Source organism: Elgaria multicarinata, chromosome 2 (assembly GCF_023053635.1).
Source record: "Elgaria multicarinata webbii isolate HBS135686 ecotype San Diego chromosome 2, rElgMul1.1.pri, whole genome shotgun sequence".
NCBI classification, from domain to species: domain Eukaryota; kingdom Metazoa; phylum Chordata; class Lepidosauria; order Squamata; family Anguidae; genus Elgaria; species Elgaria multicarinata.
The window spans coordinates 1078177-1089381 of NC_086172.1; the positions used below are offsets into that span (position 1 = coordinate 1078177).

Consider the following 11205-nt stretch of genomic DNA (forward strand, 5'->3'; position numbering starts at 1 on the left):
GCTCGGGGAGGCTTAGAGACGCCATCTCATTTCTAATCTGTTTTTAACTCTCCCACTTTTTTAAAAGGATTTTAAAATTGTAAATTAAATGAGTGATCCTATTCAGAATAAACCATTCATAGTCAGATATAAGTATTCTGAATAAATATATTAATAGGAATGGACAACTCTTCGAAAGTCACAATCCTATGCCTGCATCAGATTGCAGCCTAAATTTCCCAGAGGCATTTTGAAACAACAAAAAACTCAGAATTATCTTCAGTTGATTAAAGATGATTGTAATAATGTATACGTAACCCTGAAGGATATAAATTTAGAGCTTCAAATTTTTATTCTGAATTATAATGGATCCAAAATAGGTACAGTAATATCCATTGTTGAAAAGTTTTGTAAGTCAAACGTGCATGTTCCAATATCCAACTGAAACTCGGCCAAAACAGGGCATGTCCGACTTATTTGTATTCCTCTCCCTGAAAAGTAACTACTGAAATGAGCGCTATTAGCTCTTGTGACTTCAACTATCTTTTTAGCAATAATGTCTAAACCAATAAATGACTATTGGATAAGAAAAAAATCTTTTCACTTCAAAAACGTCTTACTTCGCTTCAAAATCACAACGGATGTTGTCATTGGTAATTTTAGAGGGCCAAAACATAGTTAAGACATGCTCAAACCAAGGACTCTTAAGTAGACTAAATTGGGACTACCGGGAGTTTGGCTGCAAGGTTCATCGCCATCTATAAAGAACAGTCTTAGGCTGCAGTAGGGTGACCACATGGAAAGGAGGGCAAGGGCTCCCGTATCTTTAACCATTGTATAGAAAAGGGAATTTCAGCAGGTGTCATTTGTATGCATGCAGCACCTGGTAAAACTCCCACTTCATCTCAACAATTAAAGCTGCAGGAGCCCTGCCCTCTTTTGTATCTGGTTAAGAAGGCAGGGCTCCTGCAGCTTTAACTGTTGAGATGAAGACGGGATTTCACCAGGGGCTGCATGCATACAAATTGCACCTGCTGACATTCCCTTTTCTATACAATGGTTAAAGATACGGGAGCCCTTGCCCTCCTTTCCATGTGGTCACCCTAAGCTGCAGTACATCCCTAAACCCGCCATGGATTTGAATGGTCCCTGCAGTTCTTGTGGACTTACAGGAGATCTGCCAGGTACGCCTGGGGCTCAGGGGCCTCGATACAGACACCCCCTCCCCCCGCCAGCGGTTCTGCGGGGGACGGGACTCAAGGCTCGCCAGGAGGGACCAGGCATCCTGGAGCAAGCTCCCAGCGCCGCGGGGCCTCCCGTCGCCCCGCCTCATGCAAGGTGCGCAGCTGGAAGCGCCACCGACAGCGCACGAGAATGTTGCGGCTCCCGATGGTTCTGACGGCGTCGCCGCCGGAACCTTCCGAAATAACAATAGCAACCCTCTGCGGAAGCCGCCACTTTGGCCTCCTGGAGCCCTTCCGACCGGCTTGGTCCTGGGTGCCCGCTCTAGAGGGGGAAGGAGCTGCTCTACCTTGCGGGCGCCCGGCCTTGTCCCGCCCAGCGCGCCAGAGGAGCCGCCGCCTCCAGCCCCGCCTCAGGAGCGCGGGGGGAGGGGCCGCGTCTGCTCCAGCCCCTGAGCCAGGCCTGGGGGGGGGGCTTCAGAGCGGCAGGCGGGGGGGGGGGGAAAGGAGGTGGGGCTTGACTCACTCGCGCCCTCCCGCCTGGGTCACGTGTGCAGGGAGGAAAGGGCGGGGCTCTGGCGACCCAGAGGGCGGAGGGAGGAAGGCGAAGCGCGGGGGCCCGCGGCGGCAGGGCTAGAAGCGGCCACAGGGGGCGCCTTGCTCCCCTGCTTTGTGGCCAAACGCCCTTCCCCCGCCCAGAGGCCTGGCGGGCGTTTGCGCTTGCGCAGGCTCCCCGCGCTGCCTCCGGCGTCTCTTTGCCTCCGTCACAGACTCATCAGTTCTATGGGCCGCAGGCGGGACTTCCGTGTCACCTTCGACGGCCTGTCGCCGCTCGCGCCCACGCGTGCTCCGTGTCTCTCTGCTGCTGCTCGTGGGAGGTAATGGCGGACTCCTGTGGCCGAAGCAACGGGGCCTTTTGCCCTCCCCCCCGCGCTTACAAAGGCAGGGGAAGGGTCGCGCTTTTCGGCCGGGGGCCGTTCGGGAGGGCCTGGCCGGCTGGGTGTTCCGGTGCCGCCCACCCCGCCGAGGCCCCTGGGCGGCCGCTTTCCTCAGGCCCCGTATTGTTGGGCGGGGCACGTGCGCGGTGGTCTAGAGAGTGAGCAAATAATGTATTGCCACGATCAGGGTGTCGAAAATGATCAGGTTACTAACATTTAAATAATAAAATAATAGATTTAAAGCAACAAGAAATGAAGAACTAAAATGCCTGGGAGAATAAAAAGGCCACAACGTAGGTGCCTGATGAGACTCTCTGGGGGGAAAGTCATTTGACAACCAACTTGCCACAATTTCCTACCATTTTAAGCATTGTGCTAACTTTTTTTTCCTCACAAAGACAAGAAAAAGGAATTCTGGTTTACTTTGAAAACCAATTTACCTTAATGCTTCCAGGAAACTAGTAGTCAGAGTTGTTCTTTGCAACTTGATATACATTCCCATGAGTGTTAGACTGTTAAAATGACTTCTCCCATGCTTTTCAAAACACAGACTTCATTTTCTTAGACTACAATGATCCTGATATAATTCTCTGAACTATTATTTCCTTTTATTATAGACTGCAATGGAACTCCTTGAAGAAGACCTTACATGCCCCATTTGTTGTAGTTTGTTTGATGATCCACGTGCACTACCTTGTTCACATAACTTCTGTAAGAAATGTTTGGAAGGGATCTTGGAGGGAAATGCCCGGAATGTGATTTGGAGACAGTCTCTGTTCAAATGCCCAACATGTCGGAAAGAAACCACTGTTACAGGGGTTAACAACCTCCAAGTCAACTATTCCCTAAAAGGTATTGTGGAGAAGTATAACAAGATTAAGGTAACAACAAAAATGCCTGTGTGTAAAGTGCACAGTGGCCAGCCTCTCAACATTTTCTGTCAGACAGACACACAGTTGATATGTGGTATCTGTGCAACTCGAGGAGATCATATAAAGCATGTGTTTTGCTCCATAGAAGATGCTTACTTTCAGGAAAAACGTGCTTTTGAGACATTGTTCCAGGGTTTTGAAACATGGCGTTGTGGGGATGCACTTTCTCGCCTCGACACTCTGGAAACCAGCAAGCGGAAAGCCCTCCAGATGCTGACAAAGGACTATGACAGAGTAAAAGATTTTTTTGAGAAATTGCAGTATACACTGGAGCAAAAAAAAAATGAGATACTTTCAGACTTTGAGACAATGAAGCTTGCAGTTATGCAAGCATATGACCCAGAAATCAATAAACTGAACACTATTATACGAGAGCAACGAACAGCTTTTAACATTGCTGAAGCTTTTAAGGATGTGTCTGAACCCATTCTATTTTTGCAACAGATGCAAGAATTTCGAGAGAAAATCAAAGTGATCAAGGAAACCAGATTGCCTTGCCTTACTGTAGATATCAACTCCACAATTAAAGACTTTGATACTAGCCAGTGGGAACAATTTAAGCTAGCCGATGTGGACAAACTTTCTTTACCACAGGAGAAAAGCACTTTTTACTGGGTAATTTCTCCTTTCTTTTCACCCAAATTTATTATAACTATTTTGCTTTGCTTGCTTATATTTATTACCATGCAGATATGCTTTATGGATTTTCTAGCTGATACTCTACAGTATTGGAAAACTGTTCTCTCTGCATTTGGTTCAGGGTATCTGGCAGACACAACAGAGATGGCAGATCATGCTATCTTCTACTGGGAGAAAATGACAGATGGTGCTGTAGTTTTAAGTGAAAAATGTGTAAATTACACCCTTGTGATGTTGAATAACGTTGCTCAGTTTGTGTGCAAATACAAACTTTTATAACTATTATTAGTGTACAAGAAATGTATATTCAAAGTTATTGCTTTAGAGTTTGAAAACAAATCATTGGTAAACTAGTGGATCTTTGAAATTATGTTGCTCTTCAAGTATTGATACTATTTTTTTTCTGTGGCTTAAGTGTTCATATGTTGAATTTTTTTGCACACTCTGATTCTGAAAGAAGCTAATTACATATTTGAAAACACCACTTCCTATTAATCTTGTTTTTCCAAGGTCAAAGATAGGACTTGAATGTATAATCTTATGTAAGAATCTTATATAAGGTTTATTACTCAAGATCTACCAGACCAATTTTGCTAATTTTTGTTTTAAACTGAAACTTTAGAAATGTAGACATGCAGAAAATTTTGAAACTTCAAAGAAGTTCAAAGTAATTTGCTCTATGGTTCAGTGTCGCTTTATCATTCTCAGACTACTACCACCCATGGTGACTTGGGCTTTAGACTACTATGAATGAATATACATAGTATAATATGTTATAAAAATGAATTGCAATAAAGTTGAGTGCATTTTAGAGTGAAGGAGCATATGATATAGATTGAGTTGGGGTGTTTTATGAGTTGGGGTATCTAGTATATAAATCATATCTATAGCATGAGCAGTCAGTCTGGCCCTTCAGAAATAACAACAATGAATGAAGGCCAATGCACCACAGTACAGAGAACAGCTCCAACAGTGTCCCAAAATAGTGTCTGCAACAATGTCGGAACAAAGCCAGACTATAAAACACATGGTCTTCGATGTCTATATACTAATGCCCAGAGCATGGGAAACAAACAGAATGAACTTGAACTCTTATTACATGAAGGCAAATACGACTTGATAGGTATAACTGAAACTTGGTGGGATGACTCCCATGACTGGAATATAGCAATTGAAGGATATAACTTGTTCAAAAAGAACAGAAGAAATAGAAAGGGAGGTGGAGTTGCACTATATGTTAAAAATACCTATCCCTGCACAGAAATACAGGCGGATGAGACTGGGAGCCCCGTCGAGAGCGTCTGGATTAAAATAAATGGGGCTAGGAATAAAAAGAATATGATAATCGGAGGCTACTACCGACCACCCAATCAAGGAGAAGACGAGGACGAAACTTTTGAGAAACAAATTGCCAGTGTTTCAAGGAAGTGTGATGTAGTAGTGATGGGGGATTTCAATTACCCTGATATCTGTTGGGAGACCATTACTGCCAAAAGCGGCCCTTCCAAGAAATTCCTGACATGTATGGGTGATAACTTTCTCATACAGAAAGTGGTGGAAGGAACTTGAGGATCGGCAATCCTTGACTTGTTATTGACCAATAGGGATGACTTAGTGGATAAAGTGGCAGTTATGGGAACTCTGGGGGAAAGTGACCACATCATACTTGAATTCTTGATTATGAAGGAGACAAAAGTCGAGCGTAGCCATACACGAACTCTGGATTTTAGGAAAGCTGATTTTAATAAACTCAGAACTATAATAAGTAAGGTCCCGTGGCAAGGGAGCCTAATGAGAAAAGGAGTGCAGGATGGGTGGGAGTATTTAAAAAAGGAAATTTTAAAGGCACAGTTACAAACAATTCCAACAAGGAGAAAAGATAGAAGACAACAGAGGAAACCAATGTGGCTCCACAAAAAGCTTAGAGATGACCTGAAATTCAAGAAGGATGCAGACAAGCTGGAGCGTGTTCAGAAGAGGGCAAGCAGGATGATCAGGGGTCTGGAAACAAACCCTATGAGGAGAGACTGAAAGAACTGGGCATGTTTAGCCTGGAGAAGAAAAGATTGAGGGGAGACATGATAGCACTCTTCAAATACCTAAAAGGTTGTCACACAGAGGAGGGCCAGGATCTCTTCTTGATCCTCCCAGAGTGCAGGACACGGAATAACGGGCTCAAGTTAAAGGAAGCCAGATTCCGGCTGGACATCAGGAAAAACTTCCTGACTGTTAGAGCAGTGTGACGGTGGAATCAGTTACCCAGGGAGGTTGTGGGCTCTCCCACACTAGAGGCATTCAAGAGGCAGCTGGACAACCATCTGTCAGGGATGCTTTAGGGTGGATTCCTATATTGAGCAGGGGGTTGGGCTAGATGGCCTTAAAGGCCGCTTCCAACTCTGCTATTCTATGATTCTATGAAATAAGGTACATTGAAAATCACATGTAATTATTTATTTATTACATTTATATCCTACCTTGGACTCTATGGCCTTGTAGGCCCCTTCCAACTCTGCTGTTCTATGATTCTAAATACAGCAATCAAGGTGCCAAATAGAATGCAGAACTATAATTAAAACAAAAACTCAGTTAAAAATATATCAACACACACAAAAATCACCCACCAGTTAAAAACCTACTTCAGCAATCTGTTATGGGTGTGTATGCACAACGGAGAGAACAAAATATGTAGTATTGACTTTTTAAAAAAATCATTAAGTAGACTGATTACAAACAAACTTACCTTAAAAGCAAGTCTCGCTGATCTCAAAGAAATACGTTTCTAATTAAGCATGCACCCCTGAGAGGAGAAATCTTTCCAGCTGCTTGATGTTTTGCACAAGTATTCTGGTGGGATGGAAAGAAAGGGAGGAATCTCCAATTTGTATCTACCTTTGCATGTTCTTTCAGTGTGAGATTGCAGAGACTCTTGGTATGGGAAAAACATAATTTGCTCATTTGTAACATATGTGGGACTCACAAGCAAATATTGCAGATTAGCCTTATCCCCAACAGGAATGTTCCTGTTCAGGGTTCTAGTTAGCCAGCCATGTTCTATACAGTATAAGCTTACTCCTCTCTCCCCTATAAGGCAGTCCTCATTGAGGGTTTTTTTTTTTTAGAGGCAAGGGTACCTCATTTTAATTTATTTAAAATGTTTTCATACTGCCCTTTGTGCTGTTTAGAATTGCAAGGCAGTATACATTTAAACTTCTCAACATAAATAATAACAAAACTGATTCCATGATAATTAGACCAAGTTAAAATCATCCTGGTGCCAAAAATATAGTAATGTGGGTGCCAGGAGGGCATTCCATAATTGGGTTGCTGCTGCTGAAAAAGTATTTTCTTTTGTCATCCTATATGGTACCTCTGATAAAGACCCCGGAAGAAGGGCATGAGCAGAAGATTTCAATATCTGGGCAGGTTGATATGGGAAGTGGTGGCCCTTCAGGTAGTTGGGTCCCAAGACATTTAGGACTTTAAAGGTAATGAGCGCACCTTGACCTTCTGCCCAGAACTCAATAGGTAGCCAGTAGAGTACTTCTAAAACTGATGTACTATGCATACACCTGCTTCTACCAGTCAAAATTCTGGGAGCCATATTCTGCATTAAGTGAAGCTTTGGAATTGCCTTCAGGAATTGCCCCACATATAATGCATCACTACAATCCAACTAGGAGGTTACCAGAATGTGGATCGCTATGGCCAAAAATAGTTGCTATTGGCAAGCCACCCAGTGCTGGCAGAAGGCACTCTGTGCTACCAGGGCCCACGTGGGCTTCTAGCAGTAAAGATAGATTTAGGTGTATTCCCAAAGTATACCTGCTTTTCATGGAGAGTACAGCCCTGTCCAGACCAGGAGAAGGACCTGTTTCCCAGACCATCCACCCATAATCCTCCCTTTTGTAGGAATTGAGTTGCAATTTATTTGCCCTCATCTAGTTCACTACAACATCCAGGCACAGGTTCAATACTTGTACAGCTTTATCTGACAAGTAGAAATAGCTGAGTGTTATCAGTTATTGATGGCACCTCCCTCCATACTCTCCAGATGACCTTGCCCAGAGGCTTCATATATGTGAGAAAAAGTACAGGGAATAGGATGTGGGATCCATAACACAAGTACCATGGGGTCAGGCAGAACCACTGCCATGCTACCTTCTTGATCCATTCCTTTTGTTTATTTAATGCTTTGTACTTCTACATATCCTTGGGTTTACCTGAGCATGTGGATATCTCCCTCTTGGTTATATTTGGGGCTCAATCCTGTTAGCATTCAACTATTTGAATCCAGTATTAGACAAAATGATATTCTTTAAATATGTGGAGCCTTCAGAATTTTATAGAGTTAAAGCATGTTCTTCAGGGTGGAATCTTTTTCATGTATATGCTTCAGTTGGCAGGACAACTGCTATCTTGCTTAATTCTCCTAGATTACTTTTTAAAATATTTTTATTGTAAATTTCAACAAAACAAAAACAAAAAAGAGAAAAAAAATATGACGACATAATTTAAATTTATCAATCTTAGTTGATGCATGTGAAGAGTGTATATAAAATATCTCTCCCTGTGTGTAATATATATTTCAACAAAGAGACCAAATATTCATATATGTATCCATTCACAAATGTGTCTATATACCATCCATTCAAATACTGAAATAATTGTAAGGTCTTCAATCTATTGTAGTATAGGAGGTGAGCGTTTATCCATCTAATGTTGTAATGTCATTCTTTTTGCTGCCAAAAAGTTAAAGAGATTCTATTTACACTGACCGTGTGTTAATTTCCAAGAAATTGTTAGATAATTTTAGAGGTCATGTACATGAGCAAATATTAAAGCATATATCAATACAAAGTTTATCCTTATAATAAATTCCTCCCCAAAAGAGGCAACTATTGGGCATTTGCAAAATATGTGAATGCCTCAATGGGCAAGACAAGTCATAGAATCATAGAATAGCAGAGTTGGAAGGGGCCTACAAGGCCATCGAGTCCAACCCCCTGCTCAATGCAGGAATCCACCCTAAAGCATCCCTGACAGATGATAGTCTAGCTGCCTCTTGAAGGCCTCTAGTGTGGGAGAGCCCACAACCTCCCTAGGTAACTGATTCCATTGTCGTACTGCTCTAACAGTCAGGAAGTTTTTCCTGATGTCCATCTGGAATCTGACTTCCTTTAACTTGAGCCCGTTATTCTGTGTCCTGCACTCTGGGAGGATCGAGAAGAGATCCTGGCCCTCCTCTGTGTGACAACTTTTGAAGTATTTGAAAAGTGCTATCATGTCTCCCCTCAATCTTCTCTTCTCCAGGCTAAATATGCCCAGTTCTTTCAGTCTCTCTTCATAGGGCTTTGTTTCCAGGCCCCTGATCACCCTGGTTGCCCTCCTCTGAACACGCTCCAGCTTGTCTGCATCCTTCTTGAATTGTGGAGCCCAGAACTGGACGCAATACTCTAGATGAGGCCTAACCAGGGCCGAATAGAGAGGAACCAGTACCTCACGTGATTTGGAAGCTATACTTCTATTAATGCAGCCCAAAATAGCATTGGCCTTTCTTGCAGCCGTATCGCACTGTTGGCTCATATTCAGCTTGCGATCTACAACAATTCCAAGATCCTTCTCGTTTGTAGTATTGCTGAGCCAAGTATCCCCTATCTTGTAACTGTGCCTTTGGTTTCTATTTCCTAAATGTAGAACTTGGCATTAATCCCTATTAAATTTCATTCTGTTGTTTTCAGCCCAGCACTCCAGCCTATTAAGGTCACTTTGAAGTTTGTTTCTGTCTTCCAGGGTATTAGCTATCCCACCCAATTTTGTGTCATCTGCAAATTTGATCAGTGTTCCCTGCACCTCCTCATCCAAATCATTAATAAAAATGTTGAAGAGCACTGGGCCCAGGACTTAGCCCTGTGGTACCCCACTCGTTGCCTCTCCCCAGTTTGAGAAGGTTCCACTGATAAGTACTCTTTGAGTCCAATTCTGTAGGCAACTGTGAATCCACCTAATAGTTGTTCCATCTAGCCCACTTTTAGCTAGTTTGTTAATCAGAATGTCATGTGGTACTTTGTCAAAAGCTTTGCTGAAGTCAAGATATATGACATCCACAGCATTCCCACAGTCCACAAGGGAGGTTACCTTATCAAAAAATGAGATCAAATTAGTCTGACAGGATTTGTTCCTGACAAATCCATGTTGGCTTCTAGTAATCACTGCATTGATTTCAAGGTGTTTACAGATTGACTTCTTTATAATCGGCTCCAGAATTTTCCCAGGGATGGATGTCAGACTGACTGGTCTGTAGTTCCCAGGTTCCTCCTTTTTGCCCTATTTGAAGATAGGGACAACGTTAGCCCTCCAGTCGTCCGGCACCTCACCCGTCTTCCATGATTTTGCAAAGATAATAGACAAAGGTTCTGAGAGTTCTTCCGCTAGCTCCTTCATTACTCTAGGATGCAGTTCATCGGGCCCTGGAGATTTGAACTCATTCAAGGAAATTAGGTTTTCTTTGACCATTTGTTTATTGTTGAACTTCTGCTTCACTTTTTCCAGGGGGGTCATAGACCCGCTTTTGGGAGAAGATTGAGGCAAAGTAGGAATTGAGCACTTCAGCCTTTTCTTTGTCATCTGTTATCAATTTGCCATCCTCATTAAGCAGTTGAACCACCATTTCTTTCCTCTGTCTTTTACTAACGTATCTGAAGAAAGCCTTTTTATTGCTTTTAGCATCCCTCGCTAATCTCAGCTCATTCACATCTTTAGCCTTCCTGACGCCATTTCGGCACTTCTGCGCCACCTGTCTGTACTCTTCTTTTGTAGCCTGGCCTTCCTTCCACTTCCTATATGTATCCCTTTTTGTTTTCAGGTCATCTCTAAGCTTTTTGTGGAGCCACATTGGTTTCCTCTGTTGTCTTCTATCTTTTCTCCTTGTTGGAATTGTTTGTAACTGTGCCTTTAAAATTTCCTTTTTTAAATACTCCCACCCATCCTGCACTCCTTTTCTTCTTAGGCTCATTTGCCACGGGACCTTACTTATTATAGTTCTGAGTTTATTAAAATCAGCTTTCCTAAATTCCAGAGTATGTGTATGGCTACACTCAACTTTTGTCTCCTTCATAATCAAGAATTCAAGTACGACGTGGTCACTTTCTCCCAGAGTTCCCGTAACTGCCACTTTATCTACTAAGTCATCCCTATTGGTCTATATCAAGCCAAGGATTGCCGATCCTCTAGTTCCTTCCTGCACTTTCTGTAGGAGAAAGTTATCACCCACACATGTCAGGAATTTCTTGGAAGGGCCGCTTTTGGCAGTATTGGTCTCCCAACAGATATCAGGGTGATTAAAGTCCCCCATCACTACTACATCACACTTCCTTGAAACACTGGCAATTTGTTTCTCAAAAGTTTCGTCCTCGTCTTCTCCTTGATTGGGTGGTAGGTAGTAGACCGACCACCCAAAGTGTTTAGTTCTCCTAGGCTACCATAGAAGTAAGTAAACTGTAGAATATCTACAGGGGCTATGCTGAGTATGAGGATACA

The 11205-nt window shown here is 42.9% G+C and overlaps 1 protein-coding gene across 1 annotated transcript; it reads left to right on the plus strand.

Annotated features, from left to right (window-relative positions):
- Positions 1-1930: 1930 nt before the first annotated feature.
- TRIM13 (tripartite motif containing 13) lies at positions 1931-4487 on the plus strand. Its single transcript, XM_063118515.1, has 2 exons — positions 1931-2038; positions 2716-4487. The coding sequence occupies exon 2, from the start codon at positions 2722-2724 to the stop codon at positions 3946-3948; it is 1227 nt and encodes a 408-aa protein (XP_062974585.1). The 5' UTR covers positions 1931-2038; positions 2716-2721; the 3' UTR covers positions 3949-4487.
- The last annotated feature ends 6718 nt before the right edge of the window (positions 4488-11205 follow it).